Raw genomic sequence first — 23,247 nt, forward strand, 5'->3', positions numbered from 1 at the left:
CCGTCCCAGGAATACAGCCACGCAAGATTAAAGTCCAAGATACTGGAATGAAATCTGGTAAAGGAAATATTCTCAGAAAAACCCGAAGGCTGTCTCAAAGATGGTTACGAAAAGCTGGGCCACTCTGTAGTACGGGTGCTGAGGACACTGCTCTTCTGAAATGAGCACATCCCCTGAGGAATGAAGACACACATGCGTGCAGACAAAAACACACTCTCTCTCACACACACACACACACACACACACACACGCAGAGCCCAAAGAGTTACTTTAATCTATTTTGACATTAGTAGCCAGTTGCCAAAATGCTGATTTGATATCAGCATGTTTACAGTTTTTTTTTTTTTGCATGCATCTGCTAGAGAACCAGCATTTTGTAGGCAACAGAAGTGAAACCTTCACTTAATAAGCAGACACACAAAAAAAGTACATTTATTTGATGTATGACCATCAGTCCCCTTCATCTAGTACTCTAATTCTAGACACAACAGGTGTGTCATGGTCAGGACTGGAAAGCTACAAACCACATGTACGCTCATTACAGTACTTGGACTATATGGCTCACTGTAAATGGTACGTTTTTGAGAATAATCATATGATAGTAATTTTTATTAGTATTTTATTTATAATCACCCATTACGGGGTTTTTATGCTTCGAAAGAAACAACATAATAATGATCTACCAATTACACGATCCAAAAGATATATCTTCATTTCAAAGCTCAACCGCAAACATCTAGAAACACGTACAGGTCACACATTAGCTAGCTCGGTGTCCTAAACTAGCTAGTCAGATCGTTTGATATTTTACAGAATGTAAAACTTTGCATTAAACTTAAAATGTTACTTCGATGTTCAGTAGTGATTGCCTGTTGTGTTAAATACTGTATACATGTACATTTTGATACAGTTTATAGATAATACCGTCCTCAGGATAAAGTGTGAGGGACATCTTTGCTAGATAGCTAGCAAGGTAGCTAGAAACATGTATGGATTAACATGAGCTAGCAAGCGAACAAAAACCTAGCAAGCTACTGAAACCAATAATATTTGGCAAAGTTACTAGCCAGCTAATGTTAATTTTCTTTTTATACTGCTGATAATGGAGGTGCTCATTTCAGCATAGCTTACACTACTGTTCAAAAGTTTGGGGTCACCCAAACAATTTTGTGTTTTCCATGAAAAGTCACCCTTTTATTTACCACCATAAGTTGTAAAATGAATAGAAAATATAGTCAAGACATTTTTCTGGCCATTTTGAGCATTTAATCGACCCCGCAAATGTGATGCTCCAGAAACTCAACCTGCTCAAAGGAAGGTCAGTTTTATAGCTTCTCTAAAGAGCTCAACTGTTTTCAGCTGTGCTAACATGATTGTACAAGGGTTTTCTAATCATCCATTAGCCTTCTGAGGCAATGAGCAAACACATTGTACCATTAGAACACTGGAGTGATGGTTGCTGGAAATGGGCCTCTATACACCTATGGAGATATTGCACCAAAAACCAGACATTTGCAGCTAGAATAGTCATTTACCACATTAGCAATGTATAGAGTGGATTTCTGATTAGTTTAAAGTGATCTTCATTGAAAAGAACAGTGCTTTTCTTTCAAAAATAAGGATATTTCAAAGTGACCCCAAACTTTTGAATGGTAGTGTACTTCATTAACTAATATACACTCACCGGCCAATTTATTAGGAACACCCATCCATCTGCCTGCTGTTTAATGCAGTTATCTAATCAGCCAATCCCTTCCCTTATCAAAAAGTATATTTCAAGTTAATTTTATTAAGTATACTTAAGTTAAAGTATATTTCCTTAAGTATACTTTTGTGTACCAAGTATACTGATAGTGTGCTTACAGTATACTTGTAAGTAAACTAATCTAATACTTCTTGGGACTAAATTGGCCCACTTTTAGTTTATAAAAAGTATACTTTCAGTCTAAGAGAAGTAAACTCTGAGTATACAACTAGTATTTTTTATTTTGTACTGCAAATATACTACAAGTAAACTTGCATACTAATAGTTTACTAGTTCTATACTTGTAGTCCACTCTTTAGTTTACAAAAGTATACTTCATAGTATACTGGAAATATACTATGAGTTTACTTGTTTTATACTTCTAGTCCACTTTTTAGTTTACTAAGGTATACTTTGTAGTATACTGGAAATATACTATTGGTTTACTCGTTACACACTTCTAGTCCACTTTTTAGTTTATAAAAGTATACTTTATAGCATATTGGAAATAGACTATTAGTTACTGGTTATATACATCTAGTCCACTTTTTAGTTTTGAAGTATACTGCAGTTACCCTTCTCGGTATACTATTAGTTTTCTAGCCCGAACCCTTACCTCATGCACACGACCAGTAGACAACTTAAGTGTTTTGTACCTTAAGTTACAATGAAGTTATAAAGGTAAGAATTCACAAAACAACAACAGATACTCAGGATTAAGAACATATTCATTTTCTGTAAAAATAAAAATTTAAAACATTCTATTAAATGCCAAAGTATGAAAACATGGCAATGATAACTGAAATTGACATCCAAGCTCGAAAGAAAAAGAAATAAAGAAAAACAAATAATCATCACACTCAGGAGAAATAAAATAAAATAAAATAAAAATCCCACCCTTATATGGAACCACAGACATCCCTAAGAGTCACCAATGCTGAAGCATAACTACAGGGCAAGTACACTTAAACATAAGGCACAAATATTTTCATACTTTATTACACTTTTTTCAAGTATATCTTGATCAAAAGTTTAAATATAAGCTTAATATACTTAGACTTTTCAATATACTTTTCAATATAAGCCAAGTATAACTTTATTAAGTAGATCTCTGATAAGTAAATAAAAAGTAAACTGAAAGCATACTCTTTTATTTTTAGTTTAAAAGAAGTATACTAGGAGCACACTTGAATAAACTTCTTTTTTGTAAGGGAGAGTAAAGGAAGTCACATGCTACATGAACACTGCGAATCCGTTCACTAATTATAGATTAAAATATCCAAAATCCAAACTCTTAATAAATCAGAACATACTGTATTAATATTTAATTACGATCAGATTTCTGCACTCTACTGAAGTCCATAAATATCCGAGTGCATGTTTTATTTCATTTCCCATCACAGAGTAAAGGCATGAATTTAATATTGTTGGATTTTCTGTCTGTCTTAATCTTTTATTTCAGTCGCAGTCAGTCCGCCTGAGTGAACTCACTCACAGTTTGAAGCCACTGACACAGTTTTAAGGGCCTGAAGGCCAGACACAAAGCCCTACATTTCACCAGACTACTGCTACCCCCCTCCTCCTAATGTCCTGTCGTCTTTTTTTATGTCTTAATCTTAACTGACACAAAAAGAGTGTGGGGTCTTCGTTTCATAAAATACAAAATAACTTGAATTGAATGTATTTTTAAGAGATTTAAAAAATAAAATTGCTTATGAAGATAATGAGAAAATAAGATTAATTCACAATACCTGATTTAACTAATTCGAGTTTGTTATGAGTCCTAGTTTCTTAATTTATTTTCAATTTGTACTAACAGCAAAACCTTGTCGATTAACTTAAATAGATTAACCAGGATTTTTAGAATTGTAAGCGACACTCACCGGTCGCTTGCAGTTCTCTAATCAGCCGATCCCTTGTCAGCAGCACAATGCATCAAATCATAGAGATACAAATCAAGAGCATCACTTCATGTTCACATCATTCAAACATCAGAATGGGAAAAATTGTGATCTCAGAGTGTGACTTTCACTGTGGCATGGGTGTTGGTTTGAGTATTTCAGAAACTGTTGATCTCCTGCGGTTTTCACACACAACAGTCTCTAGAGTTTACACAGAATGGTGTGGAAAAAAAAAAAACATTGAGTGAGTGACAGTTCTGTGGGTGGAAACAAACGCCTTGTTGATAAGAGAGGGTCAGAGGAAAATGGCTAGATTGGTTTGAGCTGCCAGGAAGGATATAGTAACTCATAGCAACTCTTTACAACCGTGGTGAGCAGAAAAGCATCTCAGCATGCAACAGCAGAAGAACACATTGGGTTCCACTCCTGCCAGCCAAGAACAGGAATCTTAAAATCAAAAACAAGTTCCTATTAAAGTGGCCGGTAAGTGTATATAGTAAGGCACTGAATTAAGGAATTTTTCTTTTCCTGGAGGGCAAACAGTCACTCAACTTGTGTGTGTGGGGTCACTGCCATGAAAACCCTATTGATCTACATGTCAAATTAAGGCCAAGTTTACATTAGACCGTATCTGTCTCGTTTTCTTCGCGGATGCACTGTCTGTTTACATTAAAACGCCTGGAAACGCCGGGAAACGGGAATCCGCCAGGGTCCACGTATTCAATCCAGATCGTGTCTGATCCGGTGCTGTGTAAACATTGAGAATACGCGGATACGCTGTGCTGAGCTCTAGCTGGCGTCGTCATTGGACAACGTCACTGTGACATCCACCTTCCTGATTCGCTGGCGTTGGTCATGTGATGCGACTGCTGAAAAACGGCGCGGACTTCCGCCTTGTATCACCTTTCATTAAAGAGTATAAAAGTATGAAAATACTGCAAATACTGATGCAAATACTGCCCATTGTGTAGTTATGATGGTCTTTAGGCTTGCCATCCTTCCACTTGCAAGTGGTAAGTGACTTGTGCACAGCGGCTCAGTCCCGAATCACTGCTCGTGCGCTTCACTCGCGCGCTCTGTGAGCTGCGCAGGGCCGGAGTGCGCACCCTCCAGAGGGCACTCGCTGTTCAGGGCGGAGTGATTTGGAGCGCAGCCGCTGAAGAGGAAGCGATGAGCCGCACTGACACATTTCAACTTACGTGCCGAATTAGTCATGTGATTAGCGTATCCGTGTATTGGCGTTGCTGTGTGCACGCGAATCGTGTATTGGCGTTGCTGTGTGCACGCTAATCGTTTTTAAAAACGTTAATCTGATGATCCGCTGATACGGTCTAATGTAAACCCCACCTAACTGGGGCATAGTTTTATCCCAGATACCATTCCTGCCTCAGCCCTCCCATTTCTGGGCTTGGAAAACAACCATTCACACCTATGGACAATTTAGCCTAATTGCATGTCTTTGGACTGTGGGGGAAACCCACACAGAACATGCAAACTCCAAGCAGAAAGGCTCCCACCAGCCTTGAACCCAGAACCTTCTTGCTGTGAGGCAACAACACTAACCACTGCACCGCCATGCCACCCCCTGGAGTCATTGTAAATATTAAATCCAATGAATACGAGAAGAAGCTCTGTATTGCCCCTGTTGACCATTATTATTAATGCAATGAAGAAAAAGAAAAGTACACTTTAGGACTTAACTGCACCTTCTAAACCATATACAGTATCAGCCTCTTCATACTTTCATTATATTCACGAATATATGTAAATTTATTAACCATCCTTTCAAAAAAAAAAAAGACTTTTTCTTTTAGGATTAACAGCAGCATTATTTGCATGAGACAAAATGTGATTTATGTTTTCAAATGTCAGCATGGTTTACTGCATGTACAGTGTCTTGCAAAAGTATTCATCCCCCTTGGTGTTTGTCCTGTTTTGTTGCATAACAAGCTGGAATTAAAATGGATGTTTTGGGGGGTTAGCACCAGTTGATTGACACAATATGCCTACCATTTTAAAGGTGCACATTGTTTTTTGTTTTTTAAATTGTGACACAATAATTAAGATGAAAAAACAGAAATTTGGAGTATGCATAGGTATTCACCTAGCCTGGGAAATCCCATGCTGCTTTGCACAATCGTTCCGATCTGAAAAGACAGCATGGAAACTATGGTCTAAAGGCTCGCCTGAGTTAGGGAGCCAATCAGAGAGTGGCGAGGGGTGGAAAGACGGTGACGCGTACTACTCGACAAACGGAACCCTGTAGTTTATTTGGGACTGTTTACGGATCACATTTAACATGGCGGCGAGCGATACGAACCAAACTTTCGATCAAGCTTTAGACACTGTTCTGAAGAGTTTAGAGCGAAAGTTTGTTTTAAAAAAAGAACAGCGTTTGGCGTTTCAGTCTTTCTTCGCCTCTTCGTCGCTCTAACTACGTCACTGGGTACAACTGCCATGATTGGCCATGGGCTACGTATACGCCAAATGATAGACATTCGCAACGTCCAATAAACGGCCGTTGACAATCGTAAACCACACCTCCCCTACGAGAAATTCAATAGGCGGATTCCAGACCATATTTCACTTGTGATATGGTCTGGTGTTAACCAGACTAGTATTCACCCCCTTTCGTATGAAACCCCTAAATAAGAGCTGGTCCAACCAATTCACTTCAATCACATAATTAGTTGATTAAGATCCAACTGTGTGCAATCAAAGCGTCACATGATCACAGCATGCAGATCACAGTGTCACAGCATGCGGCAGACTCCCCAAACACATGGAAGAAGATTCTCTGGTCAAATGAGACTAAAACTGATCTTTTTGGCCATCATGGGAAATGCCATGTGTGGCGCAAACCCAACACCCTGAGAACACCATCCCGACAGTGAAGCATGGTGGTGGCAGCATCATGCTGTGGGGATATTTTTCATGTGCAGGGACAGGAAAGCTGGTCAGGACTGAAGGAAAGCTGGATGGCACTAAATTCAGGGCAATTCTGGAGGAAAACCTGTTTGACTCAGCCAGAGGTTCGAGACTGGGACAAAGGTTCATGTTTCACCAGGAAAATGACCCTAAACACACTGCTAAAGCTACACTGGAGTGGTTTAAAGGGAAACATTTAAATGTCTTGGGATGGCCTAGTCAAAGCCCAGGCCTCAGTCCAATTGAGAATCTGTGGCATAACTTGAAGATTGCTGTACACCAACACAACCCATCTAATTGAAGGAGTTGGAGCAGTTTTGCCTTGAGAAATGGGCAAAACATTAACCTTTAAAGTGGTAGGCATGTTTTGTAAATCAAATGGTGCTAACCCTCCAAAAATCCATTTTACTTCCAGCTTGTAATGTGACAAAACAGGACAAACACTAAGGGGGATGAATACTTTTGCAAGACACGGTAGGTAAGACAAGGAAAGCTTAAAGGACATGGGACATGAAACATAAATGCACGCTATATCAGTTTCTTTCCATTAAAAATATGAAATAATTGCATCAACAAATACAAAATTATCTATTAAATTCAGCAAAATCGTTATATTCGTGATGATTATATGGCATTTCTGCTCGAGCTCCGATATGCATATTTTACAACCGGAAGAGCCGCTGTCACGTGATCATACGTCACAAAAACTTTCAGGTACAGCACAAGCGGGTAGATGAATATGGAGAAGTGTGAATCGTGATGATGACGAATGCGACAAAATAGTTTTTGTGTCTTGGATGACAAGAAAATTGTTTCGTTTTTAGAGTGTTTAACGTACATTGAACATCATGGTGTATTGCGACCTCCCAGTCAGTCAGACGCGCTGTCACTCCTGTTAGCAATGTAGCTAGGCTCAGCATGGCCAATGGTATTTTTTGGGGCTGTAGTTAGATGCGACCAAACTCTTCCACGTTTTTCCTGTTTACATAGGTTTATATGACCAGTGACATGAAACAAAGTTCAGTTACACAAATTGAAACGTGGCGATTTTCTATGCTATGGAAAATCCGCACTATAATGACAGGCGTACTAACACCTTCTGCGCGCTTCGACAGTGCATTGATACCTTCACTCGGAGTTGTACCATTATTTTTTAGACAGGGCGGGCGGACCAGGGCATTCGCCCGCCTGGCCGTGCCCGACGAGGAGCGCTCTCGGCCGGCTTGGGAGGCAGACGGCAGCCCCTCCTGGAAGTGTGGTTTTACCATGGGCCTCATGCGGAAAAATGCCGAGGTGCATTCGCTAAGCGACTGAAAGCCGAGGTAAGGATTAGTATTATAATTTTGGGTGTATCAATTATTGATTATCATAATTCTGACTCGTTTCGCCATTTTGAATGTTTTCATCTCGGACTCTGGAAGCATTGTATCTCAATCAATCTCGAAAAATATCAGCAAAAAAAAAAATAGCTTGCAACGGACTTTAGCTAGATCTATGATGAACTTTCAATGTATGATACAAAAATAATACTTCTTTCAACAGATCATTAGCCTTTGAGCAGAATTGTTTTTAACTTACCAGGAAGTGTTATCCAGCCGACCGCTTTCAGTTTCATGGGGATTGAATGAACTCTCACTCTCAGAATCATCTGACCCGTCAGAGTAAAGACAAGATCCATGTTCATGTGAATTTCCAGCTATCGGTTCGAATTGATAGGGTCTAACTTCACATCTCTGTGAAACATCGGGAATGTCACTGTCGATGGTGTCCATTTCGGTAACCTGTTTACATTAGATTCCCAAGCGCTGGCTCCTTGAAAAGTTTTTGTGACGTCATGTGTCACGTGACCGCTTAGCTAATTAACGAATCATTGTTTTACGCTGATGTATAAAAAAGTTGAATAATGTGATGATTTTCACATTTTTGATGCCCTGCAGTGATTTAGATGGCATTTCTTATGTCCTTTATACATAATTATACCCAGAAAAAAATCCATGTCCCATATCCTTTAAAAGAAGGATTGCTAAACATAACGCTGTTAGAAATACTGATTTCGGGAAGCTAGTCACTGTACATTTGACAGAAGCATCGTGCTATTTTGGTATTGGGAAGGTATTTCCTAAAAGAAAAGGTCAAGACGATAAACTCTTTTGCAGTGATGAATTAGATATTTTAAATATGGATTTAAACCAATAATTCAGTATTAAGCTTTTCATATAATGGAGAATGATTCTTGACTCAATTGTTTTTCATTGCCGACAAGTCTCAGTTTCATTGAATATTGCAGTATTAAAGTAAATAAATTATAAAATATACACAGGGTCCCTGACAGGGCCGGTTCTGGAGGGGTAGCAACGGTAGCATTTGCACCCGGGACTGGTGTGGAGAGGGGCCCCAATAAAAAATAAAGAGTTCTCTCTGCTCCTGAATAAGTGCATTACTGAGTGTCTCTGAGCAAAGGAGAGCCTGAACGTTGCAACCTCCCTATTGGCTGTTTATTGATTGTTTGTAAAAATGTATCAGTTGTTGCCCCTCCCACGGGAATCATCGCGGGCTCGAGAGACGAGACCTGACGAGTTAGTTCGTTGGTAGCAGAACAAAATGTCTGGACACAAATCGGGTTTTCAGAAAAGGAAAGAAAATAAACGCAGGGTTGAAAATACAAAAAAGGAGGCAGAAAATGCAAAACGAGTATATACTTCTTGGCTTAGTAGACGAACAGAAGAACTCGAGGACACAGGGACTATCTCCTGCAGGCTTTCAGTTGTGTCATTGAATGGTTACTTTAGCCCGCCGTGGCTGCAGGCTTATTTATTATAGCCCATTTAGTTAAAATAGTTGATGTAAAATGTTTATAGTTATAGTTATGGTTGTCCTGATTTAGACTGGTGTGTGTGTGTGTGTGTTTTTTTAGGGGTTGCGCGATGTTGCACCCGGGTCCAGATTAGGGCAGAACCGGCCCTGGTCCCTGAGCTCCTGGTTCATGACAATAATGTCAGGAGGTGGACTGGAAAGACTAAATTGCCCCTAGATATGAACATGTGTGTGTGTGTGCATGGTGTATGCTGTCCTGCACAGGGCAAGGTCCAGGGTATAGTCCCACCTCATGCCCAGTTTTGCTGGGACAGCCTCTGGATCCACCACAACCCTGATCAGGAGAGAGTGGTTACTGAAGCTGAAGCCAGGGCCTAATGGTTAGAGAAGCAGGCTTGGGACTGAAAGGTTGCTGGTTTGATTCCCTGGACCAGCAAGAATGGCTGACGTGCCCTTGAGCAAGGTACCTAACCCCCAACTGCCGCTCTGGGTATGTTGTATGTCACTCTGGATAAGAGCATCTGCTAAATGAATATATGAATTAAACCAAAGGTATTAATTTAGCCCCTGTGTTAATGCTGTGCACCACAAATCAGCTTTGGAGCGTCTTCATTTAGCTTTTCTCTTTATTCCCTGAATTTTTCCTGGAGCTCTTATAAGATCACGAAACGTTTCACTTCCATCTATAATGAAGCAAAGCCACCTTTCAACAAAAAGAAGCCATAAGCTATTATTACAACTGAAATTATTCATGAGTAAACATATTAAACAAAGTAACTGGATTCTAAAAGGGTTTCTGTCCAGATTAAAGAATGCACATCTTTTCAAGCCTGCAGTTCTCTTTTGAGAAATTTATTTGAAACACAGTTCTTTTACATTAAAAAAAAAAAAATCAAATATAACCCGAGGGTTTTGGCTTTCAGTTCCATTACATCATGTGTGTGTGTGTGTGTGTACGCGCGTCAGGAAGAGAGAATCAGGAGATGTCTAGCTCCACCTGCAGGCACTGGTATGTGTGCCATTGGGAACCAAATTAGAGTGAGTGTAAACAGTGAGGGGGAAGGATTTGAATGTAACACCTCCATTCCACCAGGCTTCCAAAGGGAAGCAGCTTCCAGCACCACCTGCTTAGCAGGGAAAGGAGAGCACGCTTCAGTTGAAAACTCCTTGAATTCCACACACAAGGAGTCACACAGAGCAGAGTTCAAAGATCAGCAGGATTAAAAACTCCACTGCAGAGAAACAGAGAGAGAGAAAGAAAGAGAGAGCACCATATTCCTCTAGCTGTAGGTCCCAAATGAGACTTTTGAGTCGAAGCTGTGAGATCAGCTTTAGTCTTAGATGATCACTGGCCTTCCAGATCACACCAGCTGCTTACAGATCTGTCAATTGCCCTCGATTACAGAAGGCAGAAAGCAACCTGGAAACCTGTGAACTACACAACAGAAATAACATATTGTAATCAGATCATGGTGCTGAATTTGACTTTAAGGCATTTAAAGGAAGAATTCACCGTGAAACATGTGAATGATGTTTATGTTGAAATATTTGTGATGTGCTTCGAAAGCACCAACTGGCATTTTGAAATGACAGTAAAAAAGACTGGACAGCCACCGTAAGCATCCGAGCTTTACAGACAAATTAATTTTTCTTGAATGAAGGAGGAAACATTCAAGAGGTTCCACACACTTAAATGTGTGCTGTGATGAAACATCAATGCTGGTGTTAATCTACATAAAAGTACATTTTTATAAAAATGGGCGTTTTACGGGTTGAAAATGACTCAAAACACCATCGACTGGTTAAAATCCATCCTGAACCTTGCAAGGCCGATGTTGATATCGAGTCGACCATTTGGTATTTATCTCATCTCATCTCATTATCTCTAGCCGCTTTATCCTTCTACAGGGTCGCAGGCAAGCTGGAGCCTATCCCAGCTGACTACGGGCGAAAGGCGGGGTACACCCTGGACAAGTCGCCAGGTCATCACAGGGCTGACACATAGACACAGACAACCATTCACACTCACATTCACACCTACGGTCAATTTAGAGTCACCAGTTAACCTAACCTGCATGTCTTTGGACTGTGGGGGAAACCGGAGCACCCGGAGGAAACCCACGCGGACACGGGGAGAACATGCAAACTCCGCACAGAAAGGCCCTCGCCGGCCACGGGGCTCGAACCCAGGACCTTCTTGCTGTGAGGCGACAGCGCTAACCACTACACCACCGTGCCGCCCGTCGTGAAATTTATATTTTAAAAAATAAATAACGTTAACTCCCTTGAATCAGAGGTGGGCGGCCCACATATCCCAAACTCCGCCTTTGAGTGGGAGTCTGTGAAACCGCACTCATCCCCCCCCCCAATACAATATATGCTGATCAGGACTCATCATTCAACTCCTGCCTCAGACATCCCTGCCCCTCTTCCCACCCCTTCCCTTCCTCAGCCTCTCTCCGCCCACTTTTAAGCATTTTTCAATATTATGCAGTGGGTGGAGTTACACTTTAATCCCTGATAACGTTAACAATATTAATTATATTAATTACTCACAACAAATTTGCTGTTTGTTATTTTTGTGTCTTATATTTTAGTTCTGTTGGTACTCACCATTTCTGGTCTGTTGGAAGAATTATGACCAAAGAATGAAGGCTAAAGAAAAGAATAAAAATAAAAATAAAAACTGGACATGGAAACAAACAAACAAACAAAAAAAGAAATAACAGAATAGACAAGAGAAAGAAATTGGTGATGTCATTCAAGAAGGAGATAATCATGTAGATAAAAGTCAAGACCGGTTTGACATTACCATGTTGCGCACGCGCACACACACAGGATGTCATACCTTTTCTTCCAATTCTTTAATCTGTCGTTTCTGTCCCTCAATCCATTCCTCCAGCTCTTTTATTCTCTGTGTATAAATTAAAACACACAGGAATGAATGACCTTCCATTACATTATTATTATTTTTTTTTTTTGCCTGTTGGCTTCATCAAGGAAACACTATGCTTAAAATAATGTTTCTCAACAATTATTAACATTCCTCAGAGATCCTTCTGGATGGGGATACAGTCTAAATCTAGTAAGGTTCTGAATATCAGTGGAAAAAAAATCAATGTGAAATGAAGGATTTGAAAATATACAATGCAATTTCACGTGTTTCCATATTCGTAAGTGTGGTTAATAAGGATATGAAAGAAAATTGAAGTATATGGAGACATTACTGTAGTTTGACTCTGGAAGAGTCAGGGCTAGAACAACACGTGAACATGCACCCATGGCAAGGTGAGTTCTGCTCTGAAGGCTGATGATGTCCCCAGGACAGCTCAATCAGAGGAGGACAGGAAAGACATGCCGAAAGTTCTGTTAAAGAGCAAAATCTACAACCCCGATTCCAAAAAAGTTGGGACAAAGTACAAATTGTAAATCAAAACGGAATGCAATGATGTGGAAGTTTCAAAATTCCATATTTTATTCAGAATAGAACATAGATGACATATCAAATGTTTAAACTGAGAAAATGTATCATTTAAAGAGAAAAAATTAGGTGATTTTAAATTTCATGACAACAACACATCTCAAAAAAGTTGGGACAAGGCCATGTTTACCACTGTGAGACATCCCCTTTTCTCTTTACAACAGTCTGTAAACGTCTGGGGACTGAGGAGACAAGTTGCTCAAGTTTAGGGATAGGAATGTTATCCCATTCTTGTCTAATGTAGGATTCCAGTTGCTCAACTGTCTTAGGTCTTTTTTGTCGTATCTTCCGTTTTATGATGCGCCAAATGTTTTCTATGGGTGAAAGATCTGGACTGCAGGCTGGCCAGTTCAGTACCCGGACCCTTCTTCTACGCAGCCATGATGCTGTAATTGATGCAGTATATGGTTTGGCATTGTCATGTTGGAAAATGCAAGGTCTTCCCTGAAAGAGACGTCATCTGGATGGGAGCATATGTTGCTCTAGAACCTGGATATACCTTTCAGCATTGATGGTGTCTTTCCAGATGTGTAAGCTGCCCATGCCACACGCACTAATGCAACCCCATACCATCAGAGATGCAGGCTTCTGAACTGAGCGCTGATAACAACTTGGGTCGTCCTTCTCCTCTTTAGTCTGAATGACACGGCGTCCCTGATTTCCATAAAGAACTTCAAATTTTGATTCGTCTGACCACAGAACAGTTTTCCACTTTGCCACAGTCCATTTTAAATGAGCCTTGGCCCAGAGAAGACGTCTGTGCTTCTGGATCATGTTTAGATACGGCTTCTTCTTTGAACTATAGAGTTTTAGCTGGCAACGGCGGATGGCACGGTGAATTGTGTTCACAAATAATGTTCTCTGGAAATATTCCTGATCCCATTTTGTGATTTCCAATACAGAAGCATGCCTGTATGTGATGCAGTGCCGTCTAAGGGCCCGAAGATCACGGGCACCCAGTATGGTTTTCCGGCCTTGACCCTTACGCACAGAGATTCTTCCAGATTCTCTGAATCTTTTGATGATATTATGCACTGTAGATGATGATATGTTCAAACTCTTTGCAATTTTACACTGTCGAACTCCTTTCTGATATTGCTCCACTATTTGTCGGTGCAGAATTAGGGGGATTGGTGATCCTCTTCCCATCTTTACTTCTGAGAGCCGCTGCCACTCCAAGATGCTCTTTTTATACCCAGTCATGTTAATGACCTATTGCCAATTGACCTAATGAGTTGCAATTTGGTCCTCCAGCTGTTCCTTTTTTGTACCTTTAACTTTTCCAGCCTCTTATTGCCCCTGTCCCAACTTTTTTGAGATGTGTTGCTGTCATGAAATTTCAAATGAGCCAATATTTGGCATGAAATTTCAAAATGTCTCACTTTCGACATTTGATATGTTGTCTATGTTCTATTGCAAATACAATATCAGTTTTTGAGATTTGTAAATTATTGCATTCCATTTTTATTTACAATTTGTACTTTGTCCCAACTTTTTTGGAATCGGGGTTGTAATCCAAATCCTATCTGCCTCAGTTCTCCTCCCCTCTCCTTACTCTCAAATGCAGCATGTCTTGGTGTGATTACCTGTTGAGCATGTTGTAGCAGCTCCATCCTCTCTCTGAGTATCTGGGAATCCTTTTCCCGTAATTCACTAAGCACCTGCCTCTTCCACTGATCGACGGCTCGCCTCAGCGAATCACGTTCCTCCTCTGTGAGCAACTCCGACACTTTAGCGCCGGCCTCTTCCTGCTGGAGCGCATCGAACAGCATGGCCTCCAGCTCTAGGATCCGCTGAGAGAGAGATGACAGTGAGGAGAGACATAAGGCGAAAGAGAGAGAGAGAGACGAGATGGGGCACAGGAGGAGAGAGAGAGAGAGAGAGAGAGAGAGAGAGAAAATGAGAGAGACAGAAAGAGGGAGGCATGGGGGGACAGAGAGAGAGACAGAAAGAGATACAGGGGAAAGAGGGGAGAGAGTGAGGGGGAGAGGGGGCACAGGAGAGAGAGAAAGTGAGTGAAACAGAAAGAGGGAAGCATGGGAGAGAGACGGGGAAAAGAGGGGAAAGAGAGTGAGAGTGAGGGGGAGAGGGGGCACAGGAGAGAGAGAAAGTGAGTGAAAGAGGGAAGCATGGGAGAGAGACGGGGAAAAGAGGGGAAAGAGAGTGAGAGGGAGGGGGAGAGGGCACAGGAGAGAGAGAAAGTGAGTGAGACAGAAAGAGGGAGGCATGGGAAGAGAGATACAAGGGAAAGAGGGGAGAGAGAGAGAGAGAGAGAGATCACAGGAAGAGAGAAAGTGAGAGAAACAGAAAGAGGGAGGCATGAGGAGATAGAGGAAAGAGGGGAGTGAGTGGGGGGCACAGGAAGAGAGAGAGAGAGAGAGAGAGAGAGAGAGAGAGAGAGAGAGAAAGAGGGAGGCGTGGGGAGAGAGGGGGCACAGGAGAGAGAGAGAGAGAGAGAGAGAGAGAGGAAAGAGGGGAGTGAGAAGGAGGGGCACAGGAAGAGAGAGAGGAAAGAGGGGAGTGAGAAAGAGGGGGCACAGGAGGAGAGAGAGAGAGAGAGAGAGAGAGAGAGAGAGGAAAGAGGGGAGTGAGAAGGAGGGGCACAGGAAGAGAGAGAGGAAAGAGGGGAGTGAGAAAGAGGGGGCACAGGAAGAGAGAGAGAGAGAGAAAGTGAGAGACAGAAAGAGGGAGGCATGGGGAGAGAGAGAGGAAAGAGGGGAGTGAGAGAGGGGGCACAGGAAGAGAGAGAGAGAGAAAGTGAGAGACAGAAAGAGGGAGGCATGGGGAGCGAGGGGGCACAGGAGAGAGAGAGAGAGAGAGAGAGAGAGAGGAAAGAGGGGAGTGAGAAGGAGGGGCACAGGAAGAGTGAGAGAGAGGAAAGAGGGGAGTGAGAAAGAGGGGGCACAGGAAGAGAGAGAGAGAAAGTGAGAGACAGAAAGAGGGAGGCATGGGGAGAGAGGGGGCACAGGAGAGAGAGAGAGAGAGAGAGAGAGAGAGAGAGAGAGAGAGAGAGAGAGAGACAAAGATGGAGGCATGGGGAGAGATACAATGGAAAGGGGGGAGAGAGAAAGAGGGAGGCATGGGGAGAGATACAAGGGAAAGGGGGGAGAGAGAGAGGTTACAGGAAGAGAGAAAGTGAGAGACAGAAAGAGGGAGGCATGGGGAGAGAGGGGGCACAGGAGAGAGAAAGTGAGAGACAGAAAGAGGGAGGCATGGGGAGAGAGGGGGCACAGGAGAGAGAAAGTGAGTGAGACAGAAAGAGGGAGGCATGGGGAGAGATACAAGGGAAAGGGGGAGAGAGAGAGAGAGAGAGAGAGAGAGGTTACAGGAAGAGAGAAACAGAAAGAGGGAGGCATGGGGGAGAGAGAGAATTTTTTTTTCAAAACACCTTTATTTCAAACATACTGTAAACATATATACAACAGCACTACCAGATCATTTCTGGCAAGTAAATAAATACAAAAAACACGCAAAAAACAAACAAAAATGTGATACAAGAGTTTTAGTTAGAGGATCCAGCCCTCAAAAAATGTGCAAATAGCAGCTTTTCATCCTCGACTGTACACACTGCGCCATTGTAACACCATGTTTGTTTAAAAGATTCAGGGTTGGACATTGCCTTATAGAAACCAAAATCAACTAAAACACGAGATCGCACTAAAGTTGAGAAAACATTACAACATCCTCACTAGAAGCTTGCTCAACCTTGTTTCTCCGGCTAACATATATTGCCATCTTAGCTTGTCCAAGCAAAAAATTTAACGATTGGCACTTCAGACGTTGTTTCTGTACATATTTAAAACCAAAAATAAAAAAGTCTCCATTGAAAATTTTCAAAAAAATAAACAAATAGCATACGCAAAACAGCAAATAAAGGTCTGAGCCTCACACAATGCATAAAAGCATGGAAAACTGTTTCCCTTAGAGAGAGAGAGGAAAGAGGGGAGTGAGAGAGAAGGGGAGAGGGGACACAGGAAGAGAAAGTGAGAGGGACAGAAAGAGGGAGGCATGGGGAGAGAGAGAGAGAGAGAGAGAGAGAGGAGAGGGGAAAGTGAGAGAGACAAAGAGAGAGGCATGGGGGAGAGAGAGGCACAGGGGAGAGGGAGAGAGAGAGGCACAGGGGAGGGGGTAGTGAGAGAGACAGAAAGAGAGAGGCATGGGGAGAGAAAGGGGGTGACATTAAGGAGAAGGAAAGAGAGACATTGAGGAGAGGGGAGAGAGAGACAAAAAGACGGGAAAAGACAGATGTAATGAGCAGGGAGAGAGAAAGAGAGACAAACATGAAAACAAGGGAAGACAGACGTGAGGAAAGGAGAAATAAGAGAAAGAGAGGAGAGAGAAATGGAGAGCAGGAGAGGGGAACAAGAGGTGAAGAGAGAAAGAGAGATGGAAGAATAGAGACATAAAAGAAAAGAAACAGGTAGGAGGGATGAGAAGCAATGCATAGAATAGAGAAAAAGGGATGAAATTACACTACGTTCAGACTGCACCCTGAAACGACCCATATCCGATTTGTTGTGAAATCCGATTTTTTTGTTAGGCCGTTCACATTACCAATTATATGAGACTTGTATGCGATCTCCAATATGAACGGAAAACGACCCAAAAGTGTCCCGCATGCGCAAATTGACACGTAATAAGCACATCTACGTAATACGTAAACAAAAAAAAAAGCGCACTCTTCAAGTTTGCAAGTAAAGCGTGGAGATGAGGCGAGACCTGGCGATGTGGTTTTTGTGGCGGCGGTGGAACTCACACAATAATCTGATTAATGTGGGCAGCAGACTAATGAGACCGAAGGTGTCAAATTACTGGAAATTTCCAGAACAATCTTATCTTGTAATACAGGATGATTTAACATCCAGGTCCCTACCAAATCCACCATTAGCTTGATCAATTCTATAAAAGTCTATTTAAATTCTGAAAACTGTACAAATGTTGTTGTTTTCCACCAAAGAGGCGGGATTAGCCAATGCAGAATAGTGACGTTTGTCTCTTGTTGATGACGTGTAGGTCGCATGAATGCGACCTGTCCGGTCAGACTGCAGTCGCATGTGAAAATAACGGATATGCATCAGAATTAGGACCACCAGACTGCACCCTGAAACGACCCATATCCGATTTTTTTGCCCATATGCGACCTGTATCCAATTTGTTATTGACAATCTGAACGACACAGATCCGATTTTTTCACATGCGACCCAGGCCGCTTGGATATGTGGTCCTAAATCCGATGCATATCCGATATTTTCACATGCGACTGCAGTCTGACCGGACAGGTCGCATTCATGCGACCTACACGTCATCAACAAGAGACAAACGTCACTATTCTGCGTTGGCTAATCCCGCCTCTTTGGTGGAAAACAACAACATTTGTACAGTTTTCAGAATTTAAATAGACTTTTATAGAATTGATCAAGCTAATCAGGGCTTAATTTGAGGGGGAGCAAGCCGGAGCGCGCTCCGGAACCTCGGACGTTGGCTCCGGCAGCTATTTACACTGGATCCGGTGATCCGCCACCTCTCTTGACTATGTAACAAAATAAAATAATAATAATAATAATTAAATAAATAAATGCAAGTTTATTTAGTGTTAATGTCTGATTTTGATATCTGTCTTGTTGGTGATTTCTCTCATGAAACGACATCCACAAAATATCTGTTTGTATATTACGGAAAAGGAGGGTGCACACTTCCGTGGCCGTGGGAGGAAGACGCGCTGTTCGGGGAGAAAGAAGTGGAAGCGCTCTGCCAGCACGACATGTCATCAGGGCATTCAGGGAAAGTAATGGAGAATTAATCTCAGATGAACTGAAGGGCCTTTTGGCCGCGATCAACACTGTCCCTATCTCAAGTGCAGAGTGTGAGCGGGGTTTTTCGCAGATGAACTTAATTTGCACTGTTATTACAATACATGCCCAGAAGCGCCCCCCCCTTTTCTTTTTTTTTTGCACCAGAGCCAGTCATCCTCTGCGCTCCTGGACCTCCCACTTTACAAATTAAGCACTGAAGCTAATGGTGGATTTGGTAGGGACCTGGATGTTAAATCATCCTGTATTACAAGATTATAAGATTGTTCTGGAAATTTCCAGTAATTTGACATCTTCGGTCTCATTAGTCTGCTGCCCACATTAATCAGATTATTGTGTGAGTTCCGCCGCCGCCACAAAAACCACATCGCCAGGTCTCGCCTCATCTCCATGCTTTACTTGCAAACTTGAAGAGTGCGCTTTTTTTTTGTTTACGTGTTACGTAGATGTGCTTATATTACGTGTCAATTTGCGCATGCGGGACACTTTTGGGTCGTTTTCCGTTCATATTGGAGATTGCATACAAGTCTCATATAATTGGTAATGTGAACGGCCTAACAAAAAAATCAGATTTCACACCAAATCGGATATGGGTCGTTTCAGGTTGCAGTCTGAACGTAGTGCAAGCGGCCTGGGTCGCATGTGAAAAAAATCGGATCTGTGTCATTCAGATTGTCAATAACAAATCGGATACAGGTCGCATATGGGCAAAAAAATCGGATATGGGTCGTTTCAGGGTGCAGTCTGAACGTAGTCTTAGACTACGTTCAGACTGCACCCTGAAACGACCCATATCCGATTTTGATCCGCATATGGGCAAAAAAATCGGATATGGGTCGTTTCAGGGTGCAGTCTGAACGTAGTCTAACGCTACGTTCACACTGCAAGGCTTAATGCTCAATTCCGATTTTTTTGTGAAATCCGATTTTTTTGTGAGGTCGTTCACATTAACAAATATATGCGACTTGTATGTGATCCTCAGTATGAACAAAAAGCGACATAAAAGTGTTCCGCATGCGCACTGCAGGATACGACGACGTCACACGCAGTGAGCATGGCCAGTGTTTACGGAAGTAAAACCGCCCGGTTGCGGTATGACTCATCCAATCTAGCTTGAATAGCTGTATCCCCCCAAATGGAAATCAGCTCCCTAACCTCTGCGTCCTTCCATTGAGAAGATTCAGAACCTTCACAGCCCGAAGCGTCCATCGCATTGATGTCATGCGCAGGGGCGCAGATACGTTTTTTGAACTGGGGGGGACAAAAAACTGGGGGGGACAAAGCTGCCAGCAAACCAACCCCAACCCCGATATGCCTGTCAAACTTGTTGTTAGTAACCATAGCAACCAAGCTCGAGCTCGCAACCTGTGCAGTCTGCGCAGCTCAACCAACCGAATATCAGTCTTTGTTTTGTTGCAACTATATGTATACACTGCCGTGCACCTCAATAAACCGAATGGTAATTAGTCTTTTGATTCTTCCGTGAGGTTTGCCTTAAGCAAAGAAAGACAGCATAGACGTTTTTTCCTCCCTATAAGTAGGGGGGACCGAACGAGGTGAATTTAAATATGACTCGTCCCACCCTCTATCTGCGCCCGTGATTATGCGCCATGTTGTTGTAACTTTTTTGAGAGACCCGCCGCCTACTTCAGCGCAGAATAGTGACGTTTGTGGCTTGTTGATGACGTGTAAGTCGGATGAATGCGACCTGGCGGTTCAGACTGAAGTCGCATATGAAAAGAGCGGATAGGAATCGGAATTAGCACCACATATCCAAACGGCCTGGGTCGGATTTGAAAAAATCGGATCTGTCGTTCATATTGTCAATAAAAGATCGGATACAGGTCACATATGGGCGAAAAGATCGGATTTGAGTCACTTCAGCCTGCAGTGTGAACGTACTGCAAGGCTTAATGCTCAATTCCGATTTTTTTGTGAAATCCGATTTTTTTGTGAGGTCGTTCACATTAACAAATATATGCGACTTGTATGTGATCCTCAGTATGAACGAAAAGCGACCTAAAAGTGTTCCGCATGCGCACTGCAGGATACGACGACGTCACACGCAGTGAGCATGGCCAGTGTTTACGGAAGTAAAACCGCCCGGTTGCGGTATGACTCATCCAATCTAGCTTGAATAGCTGTATCCCCCCAAATGGAAATCAGCTCCCTAACCTCTGCGTCCTTCCATTGAGAAGATTCAGAACCTTCACAGCCCGAAGCGTCCCTCGCATTGATGTCATGCGCAGGGGCGCAGATACGTTTTTTGAACTGGGGGGGGACAAAGCTGCCAGCAAACCAACCCCAACCCCGATATGCCTGTCAAACTTGTTGTTAGTAACCATAGCAACCAAGCTCGAGCTCGCAACCTGTGCAGTCTGCGCAGCTCAACCAACCGAATATCAGTCTTTGTTTTGTTTTATGTGAGTTGTTGCAACTATATGTATACACTGCTGTGCACCTCAATAAACCGAATGGTAATTAGTCTTTTGATTTTTCCGTGAGGTTTGCCTTATGCAAAGAAAGACAGCATAGACGTTTTTTCCTCCCTATAAGTGGGGGGGACCGAACGAGGTGAATTTAAATATGACTCGTCCCACCCTCTATCTGCGCCCGTGATTATGCGCCATGTTGTTGTAACTTTTTTTGAGAGACCCGCCGCCTACTTCAGCGCAGAATAGTGACGTTTGTGGCTTGTTGATGACGTGTAAGTCGGATGAATGCGACCTGGCGGTTCAGACTGAAGTCGCATATGAAAAGAGCGGATAGGAATCGGAATTAGCACCACATATCCAAACGGCCTGGGTCGGATTTGAAAAAATCGGATCTGTGTCGTTCATATTGTCAATAAAAGATCGGATACAGGTCACATATGGGCGAAAAGATCGGATTTGAGTCACTTCAGCCTGCAGTGTGAACGTAGCCTAAGACTACGTTCAGACTGCACCCTGAAACGACCCATATCCGATTTTTTTGCCCATATGCGACCTGTATCCGATTTGTTATTGACAATCTGAACGACACAGATCCGATTTTTTCACATGCGACCCAGGTCGCTTGGATATGTGGTCCTAAATCCGATGCATATCCGATATTTTCACATGCGACTGCAGTCTGACCGGACAGGTCGCATTCATGCGACCTACACGTCATCAACAAGAGACAAACGTCACTATTCTGCGTTGGCTAATCCCGCCTCTTTGGTGGAAAACAACAACATTTGTACAGCTTTCAGAATTTAAATAGACTTTTATAGAATTGATCAAGCTAATGGTGGATTTGGTAGGGACCTGGATGTTGATCTGTTAGCCTGATTAAATAAAACAGTTTCTATAACTGATTTATCACTTAAACCATCCTGTACCACATCGCCAGGTCTCGCCTCATCTCCATAGCAAACTGCACTGGTGTTTCTGCACCTTGAGCCAGCGCTGAGAGATGTTGCAGAATTCAGCTGGCTATAAACAATCTAAATAAATATTTATAAAAATGTAGAAAAAGTTTATTAATATGACGAAATAAATGTGCGCAAATTATTAAGCCTGAATTAAGAGTTTGGTAATACAGCGGCCGTATCCCAAATGACTGCCTACTGAAGCTCGAGTGCACTATATAGAGTTTAAAAATCCATTACTTCCTAGTAACATGTAGTGCACTTATATAGAAATTAGAGAGACATTTAGGAGTCAACCCTCGTTACCAGGCTACACGTTTTCATTTCAGTTCAGAAACAAAAACACACACGAGACCTCACACTTTAACACTAACCAGATAATTAAACAAAAAAAAGAAAGAAATCATTAAACATGAAGAGTGCGCTTTTTTTTTTGTTTACGTATTACGTAGATGTGCTTATTACGTGTCAATTTGCGCATGCGGGACACTTTTGGGTTGTTTTCCGTTCATATTGGAGATCGCATACAAGTCTCATATAATTGGTAATGTGAACGGCCTGACAAAAAAAATCGGATTTCACAACAAATCGGATATGGGTCGTTTCAGGTTGCAGTCTGAACGCAGTGTTTTAGACGCGAGAGAGAGAGAGAGAGAGAGAGAAGGGAGGACAGGAAGTGGACCAGCAATGACCAAACAGCACCAGCAGAGGGCCCAAAGAGACAAAAATGGACAGCTGTATTCATTTAACATCATTTAGAAATAATACATTTGTCTATTTTTAACACATTGTGTAATTTTCTAAATATTCATCACTGTAGACTGTAACCCTGCTCACCTTATTAGCCTGATCCATCGACTGTTTCCTGTAGTCCAGTTCATCATCTAAATATCCTTTCTGTTTACTGAAGAGCTCCTGTGCAGGAAGAGACACAGAGGAAATGACATCACTACAATCTCACACTAGAAAACAGATTATTTCAACTTGAAACCAGCCATATCACTAATTATTAGCCAGGGAGGACGTCATTGTACTGCGCCAGAGGTGGCTACATGTTTATGAGCTCTGTAGTTTTATTAATTTTTTAGATCTTATTTGCAGTTTTACTTTTTCTCAAGCTTTTTCTATTAGTCTAAATTTTATCATCATGATAACATACTCAAGAGAAACGCTTT

At 42.1% G+C, this 23,247-nt stretch overlaps 1 protein-coding gene across 19 annotated transcripts in view; it reads right to left on the reverse strand.

The window, feature by feature from the left end:
- Nucleotides 1–12,000: 12,000 nt before the first annotated feature.
- Nucleotides 12,001–23,247, reverse strand: part of jakmip3 (Janus kinase and microtubule interacting protein 3) — a 151,688-nt gene continuing 140,441 nt past the window's right edge. For 16 of the 19 annotated variants that reach the window (XM_060939067.1, XM_060939063.1, XM_060939065.1 and 13 more), the window contains 4 exons: nt 22,910–22,987; nt 14,455–14,661; nt 12,236–12,301; nt 12,001–12,073 (listed from right to left, as the gene is read on the reverse strand). In XM_060939067.1, the coding sequence (XP_060795050.1) occupies nt 12,023–12,073; nt 12,236–12,301; nt 14,455–14,661; nt 22,910–22,987 (402 nt within the window). In that variant the 3' untranslated portion in view covers nt 12,001–12,022. The remainder of the gene's footprint in view (nt 12,074–12,235; nt 12,302–14,454; nt 14,662–22,909; nt 22,988–23,247) is intronic. The other 3 variants (XM_060939064.1, XM_060939056.1, XM_060939055.1) reach the window with 1 other exon arrangement.

Source organism: Neoarius graeffei, chromosome 14 (assembly GCF_027579695.1).
Source record: "Neoarius graeffei isolate fNeoGra1 chromosome 14, fNeoGra1.pri, whole genome shotgun sequence".
Lineage (NCBI taxonomy): Eukaryota > Metazoa > Chordata > Actinopteri > Siluriformes > Ariidae > Neoarius > Neoarius graeffei.